At 40.9% G+C, this 27,913-nt stretch overlaps 1 protein-coding gene and 1 non-coding gene across 15 annotated transcripts; both read left to right on the forward strand.

The window, feature by feature from the left end:
- The first annotated feature begins 867 nt into the window (after positions 1–867).
- CWF19L1 (CWF19 like cell cycle control factor 1) lies at positions 868–27,555 on the forward strand. 14 transcript variants are annotated; one of them, XR_011494548.1, is made up of 15 exons: positions 934–1,070; positions 4,195–4,279; positions 5,639–5,717; positions 6,245–6,346; positions 9,348–9,562; positions 11,763–11,881; positions 15,444–15,528; positions 16,979–17,119; positions 18,007–18,121; positions 18,882–18,961; positions 22,898–23,107; positions 23,273–23,348; positions 23,903–24,022; positions 24,486–24,583; positions 27,125–27,555. XR_011494548.1 is itself a non-coding variant. In XM_014865660.3 (14 exons), exons 1-14 carry the CDS (start codon positions 1,048–1,050, stop codon positions 27,267–27,269), a joined length of 1,617 nt encoding a protein of 538 aa, XP_014721146.2. In that variant the 5' UTR covers positions 868–1,047; the 3' UTR covers positions 27,270–27,555. The 14 variants fall into 14 exon arrangements, 13 of the variants coding, with proteins under 13 accessions (XP_014721146.2, XP_014721148.2, XP_044608506.1 ...); XM_014865660.3 differs by lacking the exon at positions 23,273–23,348 and having other exon boundaries at positions 868–1,070; XM_070485543.1 differs by lacking the exon at positions 23,273–23,348 and having other exon boundaries at positions 947–1,070; positions 5,655–5,717.
- Positions 23,555–23,700, forward strand: LOC123283643 (small nucleolar RNA SNORA12). Its single transcript, XR_006524319.1, has one exon. It is a non-coding gene; the product is annotated as a small nucleolar RNA SNORA12 (small nucleolar RNA).
- Positions 27,556–27,913: the final 358 nt, after the last annotated feature.

Here is a 27,913-nt window from a genome sequence, read left to right on the forward strand (position 1 = left end):
TTATGGCTGAATGATATTCCATTGTATATATACACACCACCTTTTATTTATCCATTTATCTGTCTGTGGAAACTTAGGTTATTTCCATGTGTTGGCTACTGTGAATAATGCTGGAATGAACATGGGGGTGCAGAAACCTCTTTGAGATAGTGATTTCATTTCCTTTGGCTGTATACCCTGAGTAGGATTGCTGGATCATATGGTTGTTCTATTTTTAATTTTTTGAGGAATCTCCTTACTGTTTTTCATAGTGGCTATCCCAATTTACATTCCCACTAACAGTTCCCTTTTCTCCACATCCTCACCAGCACTTGTTACCTCGTCTGTTTGCTAATAGCCATTCTAATAGGTGTGAGGTGATGACTCATTTTGGTTTTGATTTGCATTTCCCTGATGATTAGTGATGTTGAGCACATTTTTATGTACTTATTGGCCAATTGTATGACTTCTTTGGAAAAATGTGTATTCAAGTCCTTTGCCCATTTTTCAACTGGATTATTTGCTTTTTTGCTATTGAGTTGTTTGAGTTCCTTGTATATTTTGGATATTAACCCTTTATTAGATAGATGCTTGTGCACCTTGAAAGAGACACAAAGAGCGCAGGAGTAAATTTGGCAACATGCTGATACTTACTGAATCCAAGTGATGGCCACTTTTCCTTTAATTTTTTGATAGGTTAAAAACTGATGGAATATATGTATGGAGGAGTCGGTCTTGGCCACTAGAGTGTTAGGTTAGGTTAGGGCCGAACGTTGTGCCGGGAACTTTCTAGCATCTCGTTAACTTCAATTGCCCCGAAATAAAAAATCATAATTGGAATCCTTTTTGTCATTTCCTCTTTTCTCTACTGCTGTCCTTCCTTGATTCATCCTTGAGGCCAAACGACCTGAGGGTGGCTTCTGTCCCTCGGCGCTCTCCGTAGAAAAGTGAGCCCTCATTGGCTGGCGTGCGCTGACGTCTTATTGTAGTGCGGCCGCAGTTTTCTGAGGAGCGCGGGTTCGGAGTCCTTATATTTGGTGGTCGTCACAACCCAGGCTGTTGGGACGGATGGCTCAGAAACCGCTGCGCCTGTGAGTGAGCCCGAATCGCAGGTCTCCCTTCCTGTCCCTCCCTCTCTCTTTCTCTCTCCGCGAGTGCGCTGGCGGGGGTCTTTCTCCGGACTGGAAGGGAAGAGGAAAGGCGGGGGTGGGGGTGGGGGTGGGAGCAGGGGCGGCGGCGGCTGAGCTCCGATCACGTCTTTGCCTGGCCGGTCCGGCCTCTTTCGCTTCTGAGCGACCCTCGCTGGGAGAGGCGGAAACTCCCAGCATCAGACCTCCATTTTAGGCCGTCCTGGCCTCTGACACATAATTTCCTCTTTATTTCTCCCCACACCACACACTTAATTATTAACAAACATTTCCATGCATGGGGCTCATTGATTGGTCCTGGTCAGTGGTGGACTGGATGGCTTGGTAGGGCTCCTGCCTTGGCGCACTTTTTTGGGAGAAGGGGGCGCTGGGGTGGTGAAGAGAGGACTTCCATTCGTTTCATTCAACAAATATTTATTGAACAGTTGCAGTGTGCCAGGCCCCGTGCTAGGCGTTGCATAGATGGAGTTCCTGCCTTAATGGAGTTTTAGCCTAGAGAAACAGGTACTAATCGAAGAATCCAGATCAATGTAAAATTACGGTAGTGATGAATGTTGGAATAAAAAGTTCACGGGTCTGAGAGGGTGTATAATAGAGGTATTTGGCTTAATGTGAGGAATCAGGGGAGTGAGGATTGTGCCTTGAATAATATTTTTGTCTTTATCCTAAAAAGTCATCCAGGAGCCGGCCTAGTGATGTAGTGGTTAAGTTCGCGTGCTCCTCTTCCTCGGCCTGCCGGGGTTCCGGCTTCAGATGCTGGGCGTGGACCTACATGCCGCCAGTGAAGCCCTGCTGTGGTGGCATCTCACATACAAAATAGAGGAAGTTTGGCACAGTTGTTAGCTAAAGGACAATCTTCTTCACCAAAATTTTCTTTGAAAGGTCATTGAAATGTTTAAGAAGGCTTTGGCATGATCAAAATTCGTTTTGGGAGGTGATTGTGGCTGCAATGTGAACAAATTAGAGCCAAATAGAGGACAACTAGAATTAGGTAGTCTAATGACAGAAGAAAAGACCAGGAACTCGAGGTTTGTTAAGGAGATAAAATCAACAGGGCTTGGAGATGGTTTGGTCGTGAGTGAGAAGGATTTGACATTGTTGGGGTCCTATATTTCTGTGTTTCTTCAGTGGGATAGGAAACACTGGAAAAGGGCCCATATTAGGAGGAAATGAATTTTGAGCTGTCCCATGAAGTGCAAACTGGACGATGGCTCTCCCAGAAATGATGAAAACTACATGTGACAACTTCTATGATAGAGAAAGTGCAGGATCCTGTGGGGGCACCAGGAATCATGACTGATAGGGCCTGGAGAGCTTCCTAGAAGATGTGGTGCTCAGAAGATAAATAAAAATGCCTAAAAGTTTATTACCGAGCTTGCTCTGAAATGCTATATGGGTTTCTGAAGTTTTGAGAAGAGAGTGACTTTCTGAACCAATCAGGGAAACTTTAGAGATATGCTAGGCTTTTAAGGATGTGAAAAATTTAGACTCAGGATGGATAGAGTGGGATTGTTAGAAGTAACTACCCAGGGAATAGCAGAGGCAAGAAGTGATCAGATTGACAGTGGAGAAGGCTTCTGTTAGGGAAACTTGGAGAAAGCAGTGGGAAGAGAGATGAGGGATTTGTGGCGAGTTCTGCAGGTAGTAGAGTTCTCTTAATGTTTTTGAGGAAAGAAGATTAAACTGTTGGCTTTATGTAGGATGGATAGAAGAAGAGAAGGCATTAGAGGAAATTTAAGTGTGCTGTCTACTTTGTATCCAATATCAGATTCATTACATTTCTCTCTGATTCTGCCTCTGCCATATCACAGGACCCTCAGTTGCTCAGCCTTGCAGCTATCCTCCATTCCTCCTTCTCCATCATTTCCCGTCCTATTTCTCTACTCCAATTTGTGTTTGTGTTCGGAATTCTGAATTTCTCATCTGTTTCTCTCCTCCTTCATTTGGCGTTGCTCTTTTTGCTCATAGTCATTTGTTCCTCCAGACCATCTTTCACTCTGTTACTAAAATAATCTTTCTAAAACAGATATGATCATGTCACTCCCCAGCTTGAAAATCTTCAGTGATATGAATGACAACAGAACTCCAGAGAGACATGCTGACGAAACAATAAGAACTAGAATATTTCAAGATGAGTTAAAAGACATTAAGAAAATGATATGAGGGGCCGGCCTGGTGGCACAGCAGTTAAGTGTGCATGCTCTGCTTCAGTGGCCTGGGATTCACTGGTTCGGATCCCAGGTGCGGATGTATGCACTGCTTATCAAGCCATGCTGTGGCAGGCATTCCACATGTAAAGTAGAGGAAGATGGGCCTGGATGTTAGCTCAGGGCCAATCTTGTTCAGCAAAAAAAAAACCAAAAAACTCAGAAGTAAGAGAATGGAAGAAATTACTACAAGTTAGGGCCAGTCTGTCTTACGAATCTTGGCTCTTGGCACTTTCTCTTTGCCCCATAACACTTTATGTGTATCTCCTGTTGTAGCCCTTTTCATATATATTTATAACTGTCAGAGTATCTCTCCTTCCCTGATTGTGAACTTTTTGAGGCTTGAACTGAGTCTTCCTCTTCTTTGTGCTCCTACTGTGTACTTTGCATAGGACTCGGCATATTGCCCCTGGCATATTGTAGGTGTCCAGTATGTGTTTGTTGAATGGGTGATTGAAGCCCTATACTAAGAGAATGACAGTGGGAATAACAAGCATGGAATGGATGTGTAAGATGTTTGGATTGATGGGACTTAGAGACCGGATGGGAGATTTTTGACTCTTGGTGACTAAGTTGGTGATAGACCTATCCACAACACTTGGGAATTGAGGAGAAGAAGCTCGTTCAGTTTTGGAGGAAATGATAAGCTGAATTTTAGGTATGGTGAGTTGAAGGTGTTGGTAAGACCTTTAGGGGGAGCTGCCCAGTGGTCAGACATAGTTTATGTGCACTGAACCTCTCAGGTAACCTCAGAGAGATGGACCACACATCTTCCTGATCCAGGAACACTAGTATAAACCAAACCTGGCAGGCTGGTTCGTGTTTCCTGAATTGCCTCAACGCTTGTCTCTTGTTTGCAGCTTGGCTTGTGGAGATGTTGAAGGAAAGTTTGACGTTTTGTTCAATCGAGTTCGAGCAATTCAGAAGAAAAGTGGAAACTTTGATGTAAGATGTTTCTTTTTACTAAATTTAATTTTACTGTTGTAGTCAAACATACTAAAATAGAGTTGTGGCTCCTTTATTCATTCCTTGGTTGAACACGTCCTCTCCTTTTTTGTTAGGTTGAGTTCCTTTTGTGAGCCTGGGAACTTAGTCGCTGCTGAGTGCTGGGGGAAGGGAGACCTGTTTACCTTTTTATACTTCTTTTTTTTAAGGTTGGCACTTGAGCTAATAACTGTTGCCAGTCTTCTTTTTTCTTCTTCTTCTTCTTCTTCTCCCCAAAGCCCACCAGCACACAGCTATACATTCTAGCTGTAGGTCCTTTTGGTTGTGCTATGTGGGATGACTCCTCAGCATGGCTCGACAAGCAGTGCCATGTCCGTGCCTGGGATCCAAATGGGCAAAACCCTAGGCCGCCGAAGCAGAATGTGCGTGCAAACCCAACCACTCAGCTACCAGGCCAGCCCCAGTCTTTTTATGCTTTTTGAATTTGAATCTTGTTACTTTATTGCTGTAGCCAAAATTGAAAACAGACTAGCAAAACCTCCGTGAGTGATTCTGACCACTGGCTTTGGGAAGTGCAGATCTATTTCATGGGTGTATGGTATGGATTAAATCAGATAACGTGCAAATGCTTCACAAACTAAAGAGCTCTATATAAATGTTATGTGTGGTTGCCAAGTAGACTGTAAACTCCTAGAATACAGAAGAGTATTCTAGGTGTGGGGATAATCTGTTTATTGGGTTAAAGGTTAAGTAAAGGGGCCGGCTTGGTGGCGCAGTGGTTAAGTGCGCACGTTCTGCTTCAGTGGCCTGGGGTTCACTGGTTCGGATCCCGGGTGCGGATGTGGCACCACTTGGCAAGCCATGCTGTGGTAGGCCACATATAAAGTAGAGGAAGATGGGCACAGATGTTAGTTCAGGGCCAGCCTTCCTCGGCGAAAATAGGAGGATTGGCAGCAGTTAGCTCAGGGCTGATCTTCCTCAAAAAACAAAAAAGGTTGAGTAAAGACAATAGGCAGGAAATGTGTCTTTTATGTCCTGTATCTCTCAGGGTATCTACTATTTAAAGTTTTATATTTCACAGAGGGATTCTCTAAGGTCCATTTCTCCATCTTTCCCTGACTCCCTCTTCCCAAACCCCAATATGAATTTGACAGCCAATGAGCCAAAATTTAGTAATTTATAGAATCAGAGTAACTACAATTGCTGCTAAAGAATTATGTATTGAAATTCTGTAAATTGATTAAGGGAAACACCTGGTTTGAGACCTCTAAGTAGGATAATTAGCTGAATAATGTTGCTATCAATTATGTACGACTTGATATTAAAAAAACTCATATCTGTTTAAAAAACTCATTTTAGCTGCTGTTGTGTGTAGGAAATTTCTTTGGCTCCACTCCGGATGCTGAATGGGAGGAGTATAAAACTGGCATCAAGAAAGGTATAGATACTATTTTTATTTAACAAATAATGACATCTAACAAAGTTTCAAGGCTACACAGTTCTTGCTGGGTTGTTTTTTACATGTGTTAGTTATTTAAGACTTTTCTCTTTTAGCTCTACATTGAGCTGGGCAGAATGCCAGTGCATCTAAATGTTCACTTTTTGAATTTGGTTGGATTTAGTTCCAGAAAAATAGTTCTAAGTAGGCAGGAATTGAATAAATGCAACCATATGTTCCCTTTCCTTTTTCCAGTTTTAGTGTTCTCTTTATCAAGTTCTTTAGGGTCTATGTTTTCGTAATTATACATTGACTGTTCTCTCTAAGATGTCAGTTCATCAGCCTTAGTGATATCAGTTGATAGGCCACAAAGTTGGGTATAGGATATCCTATGTGGTGAGCATATTCCACATATAGGATTGTAGACTCTTTACTTTGGCTTGAGTATTTTTCTTATGAGGAAGCATTTTTCAAGTTCCAAAGCAGATCTGGTAACTATGTGGTGTCATGTATGTTTCTCTCACTAGCTCCTATTCAGACATATGTGCTGGGTGCAAATAACCAGGAAACAGTAAAATATTTCCAAGATGCTGATGGGTGTGAATTAGCTGAAAACATTACTTATCTGGGTAAGTTGATATTTTTTGTGTTTGTAATGAACATAATAAAGTGTCCCCAGGAATTAGTCTCCCTGGAGATTTCTGGCTGGATTCTTCTGCCATTACTGCCTGAGAGAATGGGGGTCAAGGGGTTCTTTACTAAAGTCTGTCTATACCCTTAAGACTATGGCATTTTTTCCTTTGTTGTGTCTCGCACCTCTTCTCCAATCTTGTATTCCCACAACCAAATATATACTCTTTCAGCCAACTAGAGGATAAACTACTTGACTACAGTGTATGGAGTACTTAAAGTATAAATTATGATAAAAAAAAATTCCATGTATGTGTTCTCACCATATAACATTGCTAGATACATACAACTTACTTGTTAGTTAGACTCCTAACTAGCTATAGCTCTAGGTTTCACTAAGGTTTTGGAAACTCATTTTTAGTACTGATCCTTGAATTTTTCACTCCCGTTGTCCTTTTCTGGTTCCAGATCCACTTTCCAATTCCAGGTTAAAGTTGTTACCTCCACAATCCCCTGAATCTCTTTTAGTGGTTCTTTCAATGTCCGGCCATTTTGAAAACCAGTATCAAATTGTGCTTTTGTTGCCCAGCCACCCCCTGTTGTCGGTCTCCTGCATCTTGGATCATTCAACTTACTCTTTTCTAAAATGGCTCTTCTGCTGGGCACATTTCCTCTCTCTTGTTCTTTCATTTCTCTAGGAAGCTTCTGCATTTCCTTTGCTGTAAATGCCCTCCCATTGCCTCCTTACCTTAGTCCATCTTGGCCTTTATTCTCTACATCTGGCTGTGGCCCTCATGTAAGCAGTCTCATCTCATCTTACTTCACTCATATGAGGCCCTTTAGGCAAAAAACTGAGGGATGGATTTTTGTTGTTTTTAACCACAGTTGTGAACTATAAATTTTGAAATTCTCTTCTTATAGATGGGCCTGACTTATGTCAATTCTCAGTGTAGTTAATAAATTTGGATTATGACCACTACTGTAGATATTTGAGAGCCATTTTACCATATGAATTTAGTGTCAGGAGTGGAAAGAGCAGCCAAGGTATTGGGGTTGTTTCTGTGGAAGATTTTTTGAGATCCAATAGGAGGCGCAATGAACTTGATAGTAAATGTGATAGTGAGCTTGTAGTGCCAGCAGAACATCCGCCTTATAGATGGAAGTGATAGTTCTTTCTAGAATATGTAAACAAGATTGTTTGAATCTTGTGTTGAAGAGTGTGTGTTTTGGGGACTTGGTCCCATAAAGATGAAATATAAAGCTGGGGATCGAATTGTTAAGGAAGAAATATGAGAAGGGAAGCAGGCAGATTATAGTTCCCTGTGGTGGGGGCATGTATATCTTCATCTAGAGGCTGTGCAGAGGGAGGTGAAAGTGATTAGAGGTGTGTTTGGGGAGGTAAAAAGATACTGTCAAGTTCATAGAATCTAAGTGAAGAGAGCGTAGTTTCAGGAGAAGAGACCTTTGGCAAGTATATAGGGTGATTAATGACCTTAAGAGAATAGTGGCAGAGGGAAACTAGGTTGCAGTGGGTTAAGGAACTAATTAAGAGGTAAACACTTAGCGTGGACTGCTCTTTTGAGAAACTTGAAACTGAAGAGGACGTTTCTTTATTAGTTAGTATGTGTATGACTCCACTGCTCTTCATAGTTTCTCTGTCTTCATCTTTCATTGCTCTAGAAAGCTACATTTCCTTTGCAGTAAATGCTCCTTTATTAGTTTTTTATTAGTATATGTGTCTCTCTTTTTTTTTTTTTGAGGAAGATTATCCCTGAGCTAACATCTGCTGCCAATCGTCCTCTTTTTGCTGAGGAAGACTGGCCCTGAGCTAACATCCATGCCCATCTTCCTCCACTTCACACGTGGGACGCCCGCCACAGCATGGTCTGCCAAGCAGTGCCATGTCTGCACCTGGGACCTAAACTGGTGAACCTCAGGCCGCCGAAGCAGAACATGTGCACTTAACCGCTGTGCCACCGACCCGGCCCTTATGTGTCTCTTTTTATTAGTTAGTCTGGACATTCCTTTATTACTTTATTTTTTTATTTTTATTTTTAAAGTCTATTTTTTTTTTAAAGATTTTATTTTTCCTTCTTCTCCCAAAGCCCCCCCGGTACATCGTTGTGTATTTTTAGTTGTGGGTCCTTCTAGTTGTGGCATGTGGGACGCTGCCTCAGTATGGCCTGATGAGCGGTGCCATGTCTGCGCCCAGGATCCCAACCAGCGAAACCCTGGGCCGCCAAAGCAGAGCACACGCACTTAACCACTCGGCCATGGGGCTAGCCCCGCCTTTATTACTTTATTCTTTGTTAGTATACGTCTTCCTTTGTTAGTTAGTCTGTGTGGTTATTAGTTAGTATGTGGAAAGAGTCATTTGAGAAGAAGAGACTCACTAGATGAAAAGGAGGTGAAAACTGATGGAGCAAGGTATTGGAGGCAGCCAGAAGGAACAGAATAAAGGGCACAAGCCAGGAGTAAATTTAGAAGAGGGTCAAGTCTCTCAATTTTTCCCAAGCAGTTGCTCTTTCCAAATGTTTTCCATTTGGAAGCTGCTGCCTGCCTGAAGGGTACATCTTTCTAGACTATAGCTTTCTTAGAACTGCTGTTTTTTTTTCCTCATTACCTCTTCCTGTGTTCAGGTGTCTGGATTTCTTTTAGTCCATGTAGAGTCTCTAGAAGGCAGAAAGCCTTTTTCTTAATCAGTGCTTCCCAACTTTTTTCATTTGTAAGGCACCTGGGGTAAACAGACTGGCCTGTGTGCTCCAGCAGCCTCCACATATGGGCTGCTCTTACTGAACAGGAGTACTGTTGTAGCCATCCAACACTGAGACCTAGTAGCCAGAAGTGGGGCTTGAGGAGGGTTTTCACTCATCCAGACACGTAGAATGGCTGGGACATAGGAGAGTCATGGCATGGGGGGAGAGAGAGATTCATCACCATAACAACATTTCATCATTCTGCAGTTTTAACTACAACTTATCCATTTTTCTTTGAACCTAGGTCGTAAAGGTATCTTCACTGGAAGCTCGGGGCTGCAGATTGTGTACCTCAGTGGGACAGAGTCCTTAGATGAGCCGGTCCCAGGTTACAGTTTTAGTCCCAAGGATGTGTCTTCCCTGAGAACAATGCTCTGTTCAACATCCCAGTTTAAAGGTGTTGATATCTTGCTCACATCCCCGTGGCCCAAGTATGTGGGGAACTTTGGGAATTTTTCTGTGAGTAGTGCTTGTTCAGTTGGAATTTCTAAAAGTAAATTGCACTGGCTTAATCTGGGCTTTCTTTCTTCTTTATATTGAGTATTTTAGTTCTTAATACCTTTCAGTAGACGTCTTTTGTAAATTTCTTCAGAATACTTAAAGCTGTATCAACTGACCAAAGCAAAAGTTGATCTTAAGAAAGCACAATTCACAAAGGAGATTGCTAAAATTTTAATTATAAATGAATGGTAATTTAAATTATATTCTCTGCTTCAAGTGGCCTCTCTCAAGTTTCCTCTTAATATGTTTTGACTGTTCACTAATTTTCAGTGCAAAGATTTATATCTAGTGGCAGCTCTGCAATTGTATTTCCCCCTTTTCATTCCAGATTATAGCTTTTTGGATCAAAATGTTTTTTTTATGGAATCATTATGGGATCAAAGATAGTGATCTAAAGATGTAAAGATGAGAAATGAGATGTTGAAAACTTGGTACTTCTCTAATATGAAAGGTTTAGTATGAATGCATTGGAGCTCACCATTGCACTTGATCTGAATATTTTTATAAGCTGTCTAGACGAGGATGTACACCAGGTTGATGAGTGATGGCTATCATGGGTTGTGAAATGCTACACTGGTGGTAATAAGGCTAATGAAACTTGAAAGGTTGCATGTGAGGGCAGAAAGCGTCAGGTGAGCTTCAGTGAAGGGAAATGGAAGAATGCATTTAGGGACAAATATCAATTAATAGATGTAGAAGTATCAGCAATGATCCAGAAAAAGGCCTTTTAGACCACTCTCTGTCAACTTCAGCACAATGACTAAAATGGCCAAGAAGATACCAGGCATTGTCAGGGAGGATGTTGAAAGGAAAAGTGCTCTCTTCTCCTTCCACAAACCCGTGGTTCTTCACCCAGAATACAATGGGCAGTGCTGGTTACAGAATAGAGAAGATATAGCAAAGCAAGGGGAGATCCAGAGGACTATTAAAGTGATGATGGAAGGGAGAAAGACACTGATGCTCTGTAAGGAAGGATGAGAAGAATGAGGCCCCTTCATTTTGGGGGTCTAAAAGAGGATTTTGATTAAAGTTTATAAATAACCATACAAGATATTTGTAGGGGAGAAAACAGTATAGTTCACCACTCCGTTTGGTACTACAGCTGACCTCAAGGCCAATTCTCTGCCCTTCAGCAGAAACCTGAAGGAGGCACGCATAAGACAAAAGGAAGTTCTTGCTTTACTTAGTGGGAAGTTAACTTTGGTAATTTCTTTATTTCCAGCTAATACCTTCTTTTAGAATAAAGTACATAAATAACGTTATGGAGGGGCTGGCCCCGTGGCCGAGTGGTTAAGTTCATGCACTCCGTTTCAGCGGTCCAGGGTTTCGCCGGTTCAGATCCTGGGTGCGGACATGGCACCTCTCATCAGGCCACACTGAGGTGGCGTTCCCACATAGCACAAGTAGAAGGACTCACAACTAAAAATACATAACTATGTACTTGGGGGACCTTGGGGAGAAAAAGGAAAAATAAGATCTTTAAAAAAAATAATAATGTCATGGATGAGAGAGCGCGTAATTTGTTGTTAATGGAAGCTGGGGATGTTCTGGGAACAAGCCTAACTTTTGACAAACTATGTTACAGACTTTGTAACAAGGGTGTGATTGTGCCCTTCAACAAACCACACTTTTCTTGACTGAAGCAAAATAAAAGATTGCATGCTTACGTGAGGAAGCCCTTGAATATTCCATACAAAATAGTCTGTGGATCCTAGAGGCCCTGAAAGCTAGCTTTTAATGGTTATTTTCCACATTGTCTTTGACTGTCTGCATTGTCAGAACTGCAGGTGCACAATAGGGCAAATTCTAGAAGCACAGTTTGCGGGCTCCTGAGAGGGAGCTTACTTTCCAAAAACGATTTTAATAAACCCTATTTTGGGTATTAGTATGGAAAACTTACCTTTTAACCTCTGGCTTCCAGCAACTGTTCCTATTTCAGCATTCATAACAACCCAGTTCCCCTTATGTGTTTGTGCTTTCTCTGACTGCCGTAAGTGTGGAATTCACTATGTAAATCCTACTACCCACATCTGTATCCACATATAAATTTCAGTTGATATATTTTAGGGACAAATATCAGTTCAAAGTGTCTTGTTATTTCTTTGCATTTCTTGATAGCTCTTACATCTCGTGTGGTGACTGAGTTTCTGTTTACTAGGGAGAAGTGGATACCAAAAAATGTGGCTCTGCTTTGGTCTCCAGTCTTGCCACAGGCTTGAAACCAAGATACCATTTTGCTGCTTTAGAAAAGACCTATTATGAGAGGCTTCCATATCGGTGAGTAGCATTTTGTTCTTTTGGCTTTTTAAAGAGTTTAACTGGGATCTTCTGTGTAAACTGCTCATGTTCATTTTAGCCATATAACATCTTGGTTCCTTTTAGTTACTCAGGCACTGAAATTAGTGACTCTCAAATCATTCAGCTTCTCTGAATTTGTTTCCTAATTTGGAATACAAGGTATTGGACTATAAAGAACCCCTTAGAGGTTTGAGCTTCTGAGGTAACAATATTGTTTAATCATCATAGCTCAATGTAGCACAGTAAGTGCTGTTTTGATCAGGCCAAACAGTACTCTTTGTAAACTCTTAAACTCAGTATATGGGCCGGCCCCGTGGCCAAGTGGTTAAGTTCATGCTCTCCGCTTCCGTGGCCCAGGGTTTTGCCGGTTTGGATCCTGGACATAGACACAGCACGACTCATCAGGCCATGCTGAAGCGGCATCCCACACGCCACAACTAGAAGGACCTACAACTACAATATACAACTGTGTACTGCTGAGCTTTGGGGAGGAGAAGAAGAAAAAAGAAAATACTGGCAACAGATGTTAGCTCAGGTGCCAATCTTTAAAAAGAAAAAAAAGAAAACTTAGTATAATCACTTTAGAAGTATTTCAATTTGGGAATCAAGAACTCGTATCAGGGGGCCGGCCCCGTGGTTGAGTGGTTAAGTTCACACTCTACACTTTGGCGGCCCCCAGGGTTTTGCCGGTTTGGATCCTGGGCGCGGACATGGCACCGCTCATCAAGCCACACTGAGGCAGCGTCCCACATGCCACAACTAGAGGGACCCACAACTAAAATATGTACAACTATGTACTGGGGGGATTTGGGGGAGAAAAATCAGGGAAGGAAAAAAGGAAGATTGGCAACAGTTGTTAGCTCAGGTGCCAATCTTTAAAAAAAAAGAAAGAACTCATATCAATTTTTTTTCTTTTGTATGAGTTTGGAGGTGGAAGTTTTAAAGGATGTATTGCAGAGAAAAAGAGAAAATAAAACGAGTGTTTTGTAAATGGTAGAGTTAACTGAATTATCTTCGCTGATAAAGGGCATGAATAATCTTTAAAATAATGGGTAAAAACTTTTTTTTTAACACAGACGTAGTAGATGTAGATGTTGAAAGTTCCAAAAATATAGGCGAGCGAAAAGAAGAAAATAGCTTGCCCTTCCCTCACAATCCCATGGCCTCAGGTATAACCACAGGTAATGCAGACTCTTCTGTTATGTCTCCGTGTGTGCATTCCAGAAAAACCTCTTGCACTAAAACCATGCACTAAAAACAGAGGTTAGAGAAACATTCCACTCAAAACCTGTTTAACTTTTAGGGATCTGCATACATACTTCTCTGAAGAACATATACCAGTGACCAATAGGCACATGAGAAGATGCTCTTTCTCTAGCATGATCATTATTAGCCGTTAGGGTAATCCAAATCAAAACCACAATGAGAGACCACTTCATACCCACTAGGATGGCTGTCATCAGAAAGACAAATTATAATACGTGTTGGCAAGAATATGAAGGAATTAGATCCTCATGTGTTGCTGGTGGGAATATAAAATGGTGCAGCTGCTTGCACAACTGTTTGGCAGTTCCTCAAAAGGTTAAACATAGTTACCATATGACCCAGCATTGCCACTCCTATTCCAAGTGAAATGAAAACATAGCTCCCCCCAAAACTTGTACACAAATGATCATAATAGCATTATTCATAATAGCCAGAAAGTGGAAACAACCCAAATGTCCATCAGCTGATGAATGGATAAATAAAAAGTGTCCTATCCATACTATGGAATGTGACTCAGCAAGAAAAAGGAAGTACTGATACCTGCTACAACATGGGTGACCCTTTAAAACATTGTGCTGAATGAAAGAAGCCGGACCAAAGGACTATATACTGTGTGATTCCATTTGTATGAAATGTTCAGAATAAGCAAATCCATAGAAATAGAAAGTAGATTAATGTTTGCCGGGGGCTAGTTAGAAGGAAATGGGGAGTGACTGCTAATAGGTATAGGGTTTCTTTTTCAGCTGACGAAAATTTTCTAAAATTAGATTGTGGTGATGGTTGCACAACTGTGAATGTACTAAAAACTATTGAATTGTATGGTTTAAATGAGTGAATTGTATGGTATTTGAATTAGAGCTTAATAAAACTTAAATAAAACAAAAAACCCTCTGCAACTTTTTAACTAGAGCTGTAACAAAAATTCTATCATAGGGGCAAGCCCGGTGGCGCAGTAGTTAAGTGTGCACGTTCCGCTTTGGCGGCCCGGGGTTGGCTGGTTCAGATCCCGGGTGCGGACATGGCATCGCTTGGCAAGCCATGCTGTGGCAGGCGTCCCACATAGAAAGTAGAGGAAGATGGGCATGGATATTAGCTCAGGGCCAGTCTTCCTCAGCAAAAAGAGGAGGATTGGCAGCACTTAGCTCAGGGCTAGTCTTCCTTTAAATAAATAAATAAATAAATAAATAAAAATAAAAGAATAGGTTGTAGCAGACAGAGTGTATTTTGGTTTATTTCCTTTCAATATGAATATAAAATATATATGTGTATATTTATATAAAATGGTATTAGACTAGATTTTGTGAAAATAAAATAGTATTTTGTGACAGATTCAGGAAATTTTTGTAGCATGAGGAAAGTAAAGGACTTAAGGATTAGCATCTGTATTAATAGTCAACTCACTAAAAACGAAAAATATATATAATGCCACGACTTTTTTTTCTTTTAATTACAAATAATAGTTGCTCAATGTAGAATACTTGTAAAACACAGAAAAGCTCAAAAAAGTATTTTGGTATATGTAGTTACCATATCTTTTCCTATGAAATAGAGACACTCATGTATTTTTATATTTTTCTTAGAAATATGAAATCATACTATATATTATTATTTGAAACTTGTTTTTCTGCTTAAAACTAATTTCTTTTTTGTTTTCATTATTTTAGATTTTTATTATACAAGAGAGAATAGTATAATGAACCCTCCTATATACCCATCCCCTAGCTTCAGCAATTGTCAACATTTTGCAAATCTTTTTTTTTTTTAAAGACTGGCCCTGAGCTAACATCTCTTGCCAGTCTTTTTCTTTTCTTCTTCTTCTCCCCAAAGCCCCCCAGTACATAGTTGTGTATTCTAGGTGTAGGTCCTTCTAGTTGTGCTATGTGGGACGCCGCCTCGGTGTGGCTTGATGAATGGTGCTAGGTCCACACCCAGGACCAAAGCGGAGAAACCCTGGGCCACCGAAGCAGAGCACACAAACTCAACCACTTGGACGGGGACCGGCCCCAACATTTTGCAAATCTTGCAGCTCTTTTAAAACTGAAAGTTGAAGTTTTTGTGCTTTTTGGATATGTGATCTCGTTTTTTCCTAACAACAGCCCTGTGAGGTAGGGATGATTGTCTTACTAGACAGACAGGTAATATCTGAGATTGTTACTTGTGGTGATGGACTCAGGATCTGTGCTTTTTTTGTGGTCGCATGGAGTCTGCATATTTCATAATTGTAAATTAAAAGTAAAGTTTATTGGTAACCCATTATCTCTCAAATATGTTACAGAAACCACATCGTTCTGCAGGAAAATGCACAGCATGCCACCAGGTTCATAGCTCTGGCAAATGTTGGAAATCCAGAAAAGAAAAAGGTAAAGATCTGAGTATTTGGTGGTAGGTTAATATTTATCTTCCTGATACGTATTTCTCTTGCCCAGTTTAACATTCAGATCTTCTCTTTTCCGTAACTGCAAGGTTTTAGCACCTCAGTGACTTTTTGGTAAAGGTATGGTAATGAAAGCTCAAGTTTCCTTGGGTCCTTTTTAGGAAGTTTTAGAGAAGGGTTTGGTTTGGCAAAATAGGCCCAGTGGAACAAAGGCAGAATTTCAAATGAATGATTTTCCTTTCTTCCTACATCCATGTGGTTGCCTCTGGGTACGCATGAGTTTGCCCTCAGATGGTATTCTTGCTTTCCTTCTTAGCAACTTGATTTAGCAGAAATAACAAAATCCTCCCAAGGATTTGCCTAAGCCCTCCTTGGCTTTGGGAAATTTTAGCGATACCTGGAATCTATCTTTGTACTGGAAGACAGTGCAGCTGCATGAGAGAGAACATATCAGAAAAGTACATTAATTTTCTCACTTCCCTGAGAGCATTTCTTATTCCCTAGGGCCAAAAGCAGGATGTTGTGGATTGAGACAGCTAAAATCCGAACAATCAGTCAAGTGGGAAAATAGATACATAATCTGAAGATTATTCTACTATAACGTGCCATAAACAATGTACATACTATGTACGTTGTTAGCCTCAGCCCTAACCAACTCATACTTCAGTCAAAGAGTATGCACATTTTTAAATGTGGCAAGCACTGTTAATTCTTCTCAAAGTTTTGTTCTGATTTACACCCCCTCCAGCAGTGTATATGTCTAAGTTTTTTTTTCTATCCACATTTTCACTAAATAGTGTCACATTTTTATTAAAGTTTTTGCCAATCTGATAGATGAAAGATGGTATATCATTGTTGATTAGTTGCATTTCCCTGATCAGTAGTGAGGTTAAGCATTATTCATATTTCATCTGAAGTTTTCAATATTTGTGCCATTAGTCCAAGATTCTGGATGCTTTATGAATATTTACTTCTTTGCTACTAGTCCCTAAGAAAATTTATCAGCATGTACAGCAGAAATTGTATAATATCAGAGGGTAGCCCTAAGTTGTCCAGTTTAGTTTTCATTAGGAAAAAAAGAATGGCAGTGCCATGATTGACAGAGTCCACAAAGATAAAAGACCCAGAGACAGAAGCAGTTTGTGTTCAAGGGTTAAGGGCCTTGTAGTGATGGTTGTTTGGTGTAAGGACTGATTTTTGTGAGGGCTGGGCCTTTGATCTCTTGCTCGTTACTTCGTCAGCCCTTGGTTAGCCCCGCAGAGATCACTGAATTGGCATTTGATTTACTGTGTATTCTCTGAGCATAGATGGGCCAAGTTGCTGCTCTTTTAATTTTACTCTATTTCTGAAGCTTTCTGTGAAATTGCAATAAAATAGGTTGATTACGTTTGGATAAACAGTATTTCCCCTAATGTTATGTTGTTTTTCTCCCAAAGTACCTTTATGCATTCAGTATTGTTCCTATGAAACTAATGGATACAGCAGAACTGGTAAAACAGCCTCCAGATGTCACTGAAAACCCATACAGAAAATCTGGGAAGGAAGCATCCATAGGAAAGCAAATTCCTGCCCCTGAGGTATGTTCTGATTGAGAGGTGGAATTTTCTGGGCAAGATTGCCCATTACAGGTATCCCTTTCCTGGTTATAGTTTAGTTCATAAGACAAGTTTAATCCTTTGCATCTAGATCTTTTTTTTTCCTTGGGAAATCATGGTGGTATTTAGAAAGCCTTCGTAGATTTCAGGTAATCTGTGGGGTTACCAGTTTCACATGTTCAGTTTTGCTTTGACTAAACTTGATTCATATGTTAGGGTTATTGTATCATAGTGTTAAATCTTTCCTTGTCTGAAGTTGATTATCTGTTCTTAACTTTTCAGGCAAGGCTCCAACTATTTGGTGGCAGTGTAGTTTGTGATTTTATAATGAGTGCTAATAGGTAAATAAGACTCATTCTGAAGAACTTTCTTAATAGTAGACTTTTCTGAAATTAATTTTTCCCTCACTAAAGTGATGACTGTCGGATTCCCTTACTAGTGTGCATGGTCTGCCTTCTCAGGCTTTTTTTCTTTATGAGCAACCTGCTCATCTTTTTAATTAAAGTTCAGTTAGACTTGTTTGACCTGTGAAATTGTAGGACTGTGCTATGGGCCTATTGAGAGAGAAAGGAAAAAGAATTTGAGTGAGTTCATATTGTTCTGTTTTAGGCAAGAATTGCTCTATAACTTGCATTTTAACTTTCTTTTCCAAAGAGATGAATTTGGTAGCTTGGAAAATATTGAGAAGTAAGACTGGGAATCCAGGCTTCAGGACTGGAAAGATGTTTTTCTTCTCTAGAATAGGCAGAAAGGGCTGGGAGGAAAGATAGACATTACCTGGCAGCAGTGTTCCCTTGTGTGTGAATTGTGGGCTGCTTGTCTAAAGGTTAGTTTAATAACCTTTGCTCTTCTACCTTTGGCCATTCCAGGAAGAAACAGCCTGTCAATTTTTCTTTGATTTAAATGAAAAGCAGGGAAGGAAGCGTTCATCTACAGGCAGAGATAGCAAGTCATCTCCTCACCCAAAGCAGCCTCGCAAACCTCGTAAGTACCTTGATTCTAGAGGTCTCCTGTGTGAGCAATAGCTGTTATTTCAGGTCTTGTTTGGGAAGCAGCATTGCTAAGACAGCCTCTTTTGGCAGAGGGAAATTGTACAATGAGTCATTAGGACCAATAATAAAAATACAATATTACAATGATGGCCTGACTTTAAGGCTGTCTGAACCTGTTCCTGTAAGAACTATGGAAAAATCTCCATTCCTTCATGTCAGATAAACATATGAGTTAAAGAGCCTTCAAAACTAATGTGGGTTTATAAAATAATAGAAAAATCAAACTGGTGGAAGTGACCTTAAGGCTATTTCGTTGAGATCCTCTTTTCCCATCCCCTTGTTTCCAAGATGAGGAAGCTGACCTTGGGAAGGTAAACTTCTTACCCAGGGTCAGTTGGCTAGCTAGTGGCATAGCTGGGACTATTATTAGGGTTCCTGACACCCAGTTCAGTGTTCTCTCATTGCAGCCTGTTGCTAGTTACATACTGCTTTAGTCAATATGTGGTTATCCACTTGTGGATCACCTACCTGTGGATTGGTTACAAATTCAGAACTTTGAGAATAGAGGTTCATTGATAGTGGTGGTTTTGGGCGGGGGGGTTCATCGTGGGAGCACAACGGCCCAGCCCGTTGTGGCAGTGCTGTATACCAGTCCTTGCAGGATATAAATATCAAACTAGACTGAGTTCTGTTCGGTGATTATATGCTAGAGTGCTTGGACCACAGTAACATCTACTTTCTTCCACATGAAGCTCAGCCTCCAGGACCCTGCTGGTTTTGCCTTGCCAGCCCTGAAGTGGAAAAGCACTTGGTGGTCAACATTGGCACACATGTGAGTTACTTCCATGGACCTTTTACAGAGAAGGAGATATCTGTTTGTTTTTTATTAACTTTATTGAGTCATAATTTACATATCATAAAATTTACCCACTTTAATTATGCAATTCAGTGATTTACTGAGTTGTACAACCATCACATAATGCAATTTAGAACGTGTCCGCCACTCCAGTAAGATCCCTTGTGCCCATTTACAATTAATCCCTCTTCCCACCCTCAGCCCCAGGCAACCACTAGTCTCCTTTCTGTCTCCATAGGTTTGCCTTTTCTGGATATTTCATTTAAATGGAGTCATACAACATGTGGTCTTTTGTGTCTGGCTTCTTTTACTTAGCATAATCTTGAGGCTCATCTGTGTAGTAGCATGTATCAATATTTCATTCCTTTTTATTGTCAGATAGTATTCCATTGTGTGGATATGCCACATTTTGTCTATACATTCATCAGTTGATGGACATTTAGGTCGTTTCCGCTTTATGGCTGTTAGGAATAGTGGTGCTGTGAACATTTGCATGCAAGTCTTTGTGTGGACGTATGTTTTCATTTGTTTTGAATAGATACCTAGAAATGGAATTGCTGGTAAATTTATGTTTAACTTTTTAAGAAGGTGCCAAACTATTTTCCAATGTGGCTGTGTCGTATTGTATTTCCACTAGCAATGTATGAAGGTTCCTGTTTTTCCACGTCCTCACCAACATTTGTTATTGTCTGTCTTTTTGATTGTAGCAACTCTCCTCTGGTTTTGCAGAGCCAGTTTCATAAGATCACTCCCTCCTTTTCTCCCTCTTTGACAAATAGTTATGGATCTCCTAGGGTGATGCTTTTATGTACTTCTTGAACTCTGTATTTTTAGTTCATACTTCTTGGGGGTGATGAATTGCTTTTATTAATTGCTCACTATTTAAAACAGGGATTTTCTTTGTCCTAAAAAGGGAGTCCTTTGTTGGCTGTGTACCCATGTTGGGTTAAAGATGTTGATATTCTTTTTTTATATCTTTAGATTCAGAAACTTGAGCTTATTAATTTTTATGGGGAATTTTGTAATGCTGGGAACTGATTCACACAAATTATATAAAAAACTACCATGACAGATTCTCAGTTTTGCCTAGTAGTAGAGGATATTGCTTCCTAATGACAGGAATACCCATATCCACATTTCTGGCGTGGGTATCTGGGAACCCAAGATGATAATTATAAAGTTGCTTGGTAAGCGCTGAATCAGACTATGAGAACTAGATGATGTTGAGGGTGATTTTATTTAGGCTGTGGAAAACCGTGACGAACTCTCTGTGTCTCACAGTAAAGTCATCCTATTCCAGATTTCCCCAGATACTTTCCTTGGGCAAGGCTCAGTTAGGCATTAAATAATACTGTTCTTTGATCTTCATTTTTTTGAGCTCCCTATAGACCGTTATCCTTCTTTTTCACTCACTTAGAATGAAAAAAGCTTCGTTTTCAGGGTTACAGTTTTACCCTAGCCACGTGTGGCTAGAACTAGCTGTTTCCCAAGGCTCCTGAGGGAAATATTTATAAACTATTTCCTAGTGTGTGGTGCTTCTGCAGACAGATACTTTCATCCATTTCCATTGATTTGTTCTAATTTTGGTTTCTAAGGGTGACCTTTTCCTCAGCTTCTCTTGACAATCTGAGGGCCCTTTATTGTGGCCTCCGATGGACTGACTAGAGTCTCACTTTTGTCTTACAGTTTAAGTGACATCCCTCTCCTGTCTTTGTTGTTTCAGACTGAAGCGTCCCAGTCTTTTACATTTATTGTTATGTCTTGATTTTTTGGCACAGTCCTGTCTCTAGGGGGAGCTCTCCTGTCTCTAACGGGGTCAAGGCCTGTGACACAACTGGGACATGGAGCCTGTAGATGAACTCTTCAGAGGGAAGAAGAGCAAACTTGAAAAGCCCTTGCTTTTACAGGAATGCCCTTTTTGGATTCTCTCTCTTGGACCTTGTTTTCCTCTTTGGGTTAGTTTATGCCGTTCTTCTCTCCCATGCAACTTGTATGGTGAGGCAGACTTTGGACTGCCATCTGTTTGGGAAGCTTCAGTAGGTTCAAGATGCCATGCAGGGGAGAAGAGATTTGGAATGGTTGACTTAGCTCAGTGCTGCTCTAGGCCTCTGGGAGAAATGACCTTTTCTTTCTGTTCACCTTTCTATTGCCCACGGTATGTAGCTCAGGGTATGGACTTAGAGGATAATGAGGAAACCTGTTTGCTTCTCATCTAGGCCTGAAGCTAGAAGGGCAAAAAGCATCTCGGGTCTTGTTTATGGCCCAACCCAGCACCCCAAGTAGGAGGGCACGTGAGGATTTTAGCCTGGAGCCTACCTAGTAATCAAGTCTGTGCTTACTCGTGCTGTCCTTTGTCTGGTAGAAACCTCATAGCAACCTCTGGTGTCTGGCAAAGGGTTTGGAATCCTCTCCCTGCAACCATTCCTCTTGATCTCCTTTCATTACCTTTTTTCCCCAGCTTTCTCTGTCTTTGCCATGCCTTCCTCAAGGGATATACATAGAACTATGCTGACAGCCCATGGCCACAAATTGGTAAAAGCAGGGAAAGGCTGCTAAGAGTCCAAAATAACTTGCAAAATCCGTGAATTTTACTTAAGGGGGAAACATTCATTCTGGTCCTTTTCATGCATTGTTAGAGATAATTCAAGTATAGAACAGGTTAAAAGATGAGAGTTTGAAAGGGAGGGAGGAGATTAGGCAAGTGGATTTGGGCAGTTCCACAAGAACCAGAAGGTGCTGCATTGGGGGTGCTGTTTAGTCCAGACTAGAAACCTTCAGTAGCCTCAGTGCAGATCACAGTATAAAAATTGATGTTTATGGTGGCGACTCTGCCATAAAGGAAAGGCTAGAAGACTCAGGCTTCTAGAGTAACCTTTTAAAACAAATACAATCAAGAATGGTTATTGTAAAAAAAAAAAAAAAAGGCTTATTGTCAAAATTAAAAAAATGTTTTGGTGCTTTACACCAAGTAAATGAAGGATGATCATCCTTTAGTTTGTTTCTAAAACCTATCCTGTCATTCTGTTGGGCTTTCTCGTTGTAGATGAGACATAAATGACTCCTCCTTCACCCTTAACTTTGAACCTACAACACTACAAGTATACTTTGGATTGTGTTTTCTAAAGCTCTCATACCTTCATCATTTGCTTGCATTTGATATTCATTGGCCCTTTGTCTACACACTCAGTGTTTTCCCTTCAAAGAGTGTCTGAGTGTTGAGCAGTCTTGCGTGTTTTGGTTTTGACAGAAATATTTTTGGCTGCTCTTTAGCTGCTGACCTCCACTGTTGGGAACCCTAGTTTTCCACCGCTTTGAATGTATCTGAGTTTGAGATTTCTCCTCCTTCCTTCCACCCCATTAGGTTTTATGGTTGCTTTGATGTTGTAGAGGTTAGTCAGCAGCTTAGGGCTGTAGGAACATTGGATGCTAATGAGGTCGTCTTAGCCGTTTTTTGTGAACCCACGGAGTGTATTTAGCAGTGAGATTAGATGTTACTATAGGGAAAGTGGTCGTTTTGAAATCAGAAGTGGGATCTTTCTGTGGCTGAAAGTGATAGTAACTAAAAAATTGTTCTCAAGTTGGGAGCCTGGAAGGGAAAGCCAACTGTTAGTCCAGTCTCCCTCATTTCCAGTGCGTTTGAAGCCAAAAGGCTGTTTGTATGCTGCTCATTTGCTGCCAGTTCATTTGATACTTGCATAGAAATTTGTTGCATCTGATCTTATTCTTCAGCAGGTACTTGAGAACATTGTCGTTATAACTTCTAAAATCAGATTTTTAAAAGTTGAAGAATGTCTCTTGATAGGCTCTTGAGCACTTTTTCCACCCTGTCAGGCTCACCGTTGTGGAAGCTTTTCTCCCTGAAGAACCATGCATGCGGTATTGGTGTCTCGGTTCTGTGTGCTTCCTCTTCAGTGCTACCTTGCCCTGGCCAAAGGAGGCTTGTGTGATGACCATGTCCTCATCCTGCCCATTGGACACTACCAGTCAGTGGTGGAGCTTTCAGCAGAGGTGGTGGAAGAGGTGGAGAAGTATAAGGCTACATTGAGGCGGTTCTTTAAGAGTCGAGGGGAACGGTGTGTTCTATTTGAGAGAAATTATAAGAGCCATCACCTGCAGTTACAGGTAGGTGGTTTCTGCTCAAGAACTTGGAGGGGTCCAATGGGAACCTGGATATTGATATTTAAATAATGTTAATTTTAATTAATATTTAAATATATTATTCTAATATAAAATTAAATATTTAATATGAACTTTCATATTAATATTTGAATAATGTTCATTTGAAAGGTTAAAGAGTCTCTGGTGATAACTCTAGAGAGTGCACAGGGAAGTGCGTGGTCAGTGCAAGTGAACAGCACAGACAGTAAGTACCTTGTTTAGAAAAGGAATGGATAGTTGAGGAAGGTTCCAAGAAAGATTTGGGCCTTCATCGGTAGAGTTTGGAAGAGAGTGGGTATTTTGTGTGAAGGCCCAGTGTGAGTGAAGGCTCAGAGGTAGGAAATAGTCCCAGAACCTGCATGGAGCTAGCAGCTCAGAAATTCCAAGGTTGTTTATGGTTAATTTGTTTGTAGTTGTGGTGGCTTTCTTTCTGGCGCATTTGTTAAGTTTTCAGATGGGCCTGACTCTGCCACATACATTATTTAGGAGCTGGCAAAGGCTTGATGACAGAGCTATCTCTCTAGCCTTTCCTGCATCAGCAATTGGCTCTCACATGTGGCAGGCCATCTCATAAGTTTAAGTCCTTACAGACAGACTGACATAGGTCTGTCTGGCCTGAGGAGAATGTCTGCTGAGGGGTGTTTCTCCACCCCTGTGATGGATTTGCTTCTTCTCAGGAACTGTGCAGGAGGCATGACCTCTCTGGCACCTGCACAAAGAATTTCTCCTATCTCCCTATCCCCTACCCCTACCCCCCAGGTTATTCCTGTGCCACTCAGCTGCTGCACTACTGATGACATTAAAGATGCCTTCATTACCCAGGCACAGGAGCAGCAGATAGAGCTGTTGGAAATCCCAGAGCACTCTGACATCAAGCAGGTAAAACAGGAGTAGAAGGTGATATAAAACAGGAGTAGAAGGTGATATACAGGGAGAAGTAAAGACCTGGTTTCTCACATGGTGAGCCTGAGGTACTGTCAAGGCATTCCAGAAATGTTAAATAGGCAGGTGACAATTTGGAACTAGAACATGGGGTATTGATTAGACTGCAGATGAAGATGGCATTACAGCAATGCCTTAGTGCTTTCCTGGGAAGAGCAAGAAATTAGAGATTTCCTAGGGCAGGAACTTAGAAAGATGGGTGCCACAGGGAGGATCTTTGTGTTATCTGCCAGTTTGGCTTTTTAAACTCTAATTCCACTAAGTGGCTTGGTATAGCTGCTCACATCCTTTTTCTTGTACTTCTAGACTGAATTCTTTGCCAAATTAATGTAGAGCTGAGCTAGGATTTTAGATTTTTAAAGCACTATTGTTTGTCCTCATAAAATTCTGTTTACTTTAGATTGCACAGCCAGGAGCAGCATATTTTTATGTTGAACTTGACACAGGAGAGAAGCTTTTCCATAGAATTAAAAAGAATTTTCCTTTGCAATTTGGAAGGTTTGTATGTATTTCTTATTTTAAATGTATTTTCACTAGACCTACTGTGAACAAAGTAGAGAGCTGCATGGATAGTTGAATAAAAAGCCAAATAAGAAACAGTCCTTCGTCCAAGGAACCAGTACTCTTAGGGCAAGGCAGATATTTATGTATATGACAGTAATGTAATGCAGAATGTGAAAAGTACTGTAACAAGGTTTTGAGGAACAATGTACTTTAGAAGTTCAGAGAAGGGAGAGCTCATTTCTCCTTAGTGAAAGGCTTCATGAAGGGGTTGAAGTTGAGCTCGAGAGAGAGATTAGAGGGCAAGCATTGGGGTGTGGACATTCTAGCTCAAGGGAGTAAAGTGCTGCCAGTAATTGAACATATGCTTAGTGCCAGGCACTTTGCCAAGTGCTTCACATGTGTTGCCTCATTTAATCTTCCCCACTTTGTAAGGTAGGTACTGTCATCCCAATTTACCACTGTGGAGAATGAGGCTCTAGAGCAACTTTCCATGATGACAGAAATGCTGTATAAATCTGCACTGTCCTGTTCAGGTAATCACTAGCCACATGTGGCTACTGAGCACTAGAAATGTGGCTAATGTGACTGATGCACTGAATTTTTAAATTTAATTTAATTTTAATTAGGGTTAAAATTTAAATAGCTGTATCTGGCTAGAAGTTCCTAGAGTGGACAGCATGGCTCTAGAGGGGTTAGGTAGTTTGTCCGTGGTCACACAGTAGTAGGTTCAAACTCAGCTCTGTTGGACCCCAAGATGTGAAGTCTTAACCTCATTATTCTGTAGTATCCTAAAGGTCTGGATAAGGTTTCATTTCTGCTCCTCATATCAGGCAGAACATGACTACAAAAGCATACAGTGATTAAGTAAAGACTGAAGACAGGAAGTTACTAGCAAGAAGAGATAAGAGTACGGAGAAGAGTTGAAAATATGTAGAACAGATTATCTGATGCTGTGTCTGTGATTTGCAGCTGTTTTTTTCCCTAGTTAGAACAGAGCTTTGAGGCAACCTTGAACTCTTCTTGGACTAAATTGGAAAGCCTGCCAAGAGATTGCTACTGTTGGATAAGTCCAGTTGTCTACATTTTCAAGAAGATAATTGATAAATGAGAACACGTGTGTGAGGAGCTTCAAAAATCTGACATTATCTTTTTGTTGTTGTCTTAGCAACAGATTCACATGTGGACAGTGATGACATGTAGGCACATGATTGCACATACACACAGGCACATAAGCCCAAAAAAGATTCTCTGAATGCTTTTGTGCTCCTGATAGTTGTATTTTCAACATTGAGAATTTTTCAAAATACAAATTTATAGTTATATAGTATTTTATAGTTAACAAAATACTTGAAAAGTATTTTTGAAGTACTTGAAAAGACATATTTTTCCCCATTGTTCAAGAAAGGTGGTTCTGGGGCTGGCCCGATGACTGGTTGGGTTCGCGCGCTCTGCTTCGGCAGCCCAGGGTTTCGCCGGTTTGAATCCTGGGTGCGGACACAGCACTGCTCATTGGGCCATGTTGGGGTGGTGTCCCACATGCCACAATTGAAAAAATGCACAACTATCTACCGGGGGGGCTTGGGGAGGAAAAAGGAAAAAAATAAAATTAAAAAAAAAAGGTGGTTCTATCTTCATTATATGGATGAAGAAGTAGGCTCAACGTTTGCCCAGTGAGCCAGAATTTGAGCTCAGGTCCTCTGACTTTTAGAAGACTCATGTGATTTGTTTTCAACTTTTCCATTTATTGTAGCTTCAAAGTGGAAAATGAACCATATATTACGGATAGTTATTTCTAATATATCAAAATAAGTAAAAATAAAAATATAAAGCAGAAGCAATCAGAAGGTAGCTTGTGTGTGTGTGTATGTCTGTCTGTAGTTCTGAGAGCTAAGTTGTTTTGTTGACACTGAGCTTGTGATGTTGTGCCTGTGTAGGCCTGAGTCCCCTTGAAGGAGAGAGGACTTTTAAGTCAGAGTGGTGCATGACTCTGTAAACCTCAGCAAACTCATGGTCTAGTTGGGATGACAAAGCTACATTTTAAGGTAGGATGTAATCACAGCTAGTTCGGTGCTTTGATTGTGTTATCCATACCTCGCAAAATCTTTACTTTGCATTTCATAGGTGAGAAGATCAAGATTTGTAGATGAAGTAATCTGTTCAGGTTGTAGACAGCAAGTGGCAGAGCTAGGGATGGAATTCAGTCTCTGATCTTTCTGACATCAGGACCTGCCCTCTTTCTACTATGCCATGTTGCTTCTCTGAGTACCAGTAAGTTCCAGGTTGTTCAAGAGAGAGAGAAGAAATGGGCTTTGAGGGGTTAGGAAAGAGGTAGGACCTGAGCTGGTCACTTAAAATGGGTATGATTTTGGCAGAGATGGCACTCAGGGCAAGAGAGAATGGTATGAGCAAAGTCGGAAGAATTTGCATTTCTTCTTTGTTGATGCTGAGGAGAGAGCTCTCTGGCCGGAGAGTAATAGAGGGAGGGAGAGGCTTTGGGGCTGATACTGTGCATTTTGACTTGTGTTCTTTCTGCAGGGAGGTCCTGGCCAGTGAAGCCATCCTTAATATTCCTGACAAGTCTGACTGGAGGCAGTGTCAGATCAGCAAGGAAGAGGAGGAGACCCTGGCTTGCCGCTTCCGGAAAGACTTTGAGCCCTTTGACTTCACTCTGGATGACTAAGCAAAGGGAAAAACACTTTATGAACATCACAGGAATTAGTAACAGCCTGTTTTTTAAGAAACTACAGTCTCCCATGGGGACTGTTTTCCTGCCCCTTTTTTTGTGCATTCGCATGGAAGCTGCCTGCAGCAAGAGGCCTCAGATTGAATATTTTTTGGAAAAAGTCACAATCTAGGATGAAAATCCTATGTTAGAAGCACGTCTGTCAGCTCCAAGTACAGCTTGTGTTTATCAATATTTTCAAAAACACTTAAACTATCAAATAAAATCCAAGTGCTTTTCCATGGTTGCGGAAGTATCTTGTGTTCATGTTACCTGTAACCATTAAAATGAAATAGTATATGTGTGTAATAGGAGGGGCCAGGGCTTTAGGCCCAGCAGTTATCCCAGGATCTCACAGGTGACTTCTCCCTGAGCAAGGCCCAGGTGGTGCCATTTCTCTCTTATAGCATTCATTTTATTGATAGAGCTCATTCAGTCCTTCAGCAAATACTTAACTCCTGTGTGCCAGGCGTTTTTCTAGGCTCCAGGACTATAGCTATGTTCCAAATGGTCCCTCTTGTCCCAGAATTTACAGTTTAATTGGGAAGAGAACAGCCAGATCTAAGAAAAGATGAGTTCTGCTTTGGATCTGTTGAGTTTTA

The sequence above is a fragment of the Equus asinus genome, chromosome 2 (genome assembly GCF_041296235.1).
Source record: "Equus asinus isolate D_3611 breed Donkey chromosome 2, EquAss-T2T_v2, whole genome shotgun sequence".
Lineage (NCBI taxonomy): Eukaryota > Metazoa > Chordata > Mammalia > Perissodactyla > Equidae > Equus > Equus asinus.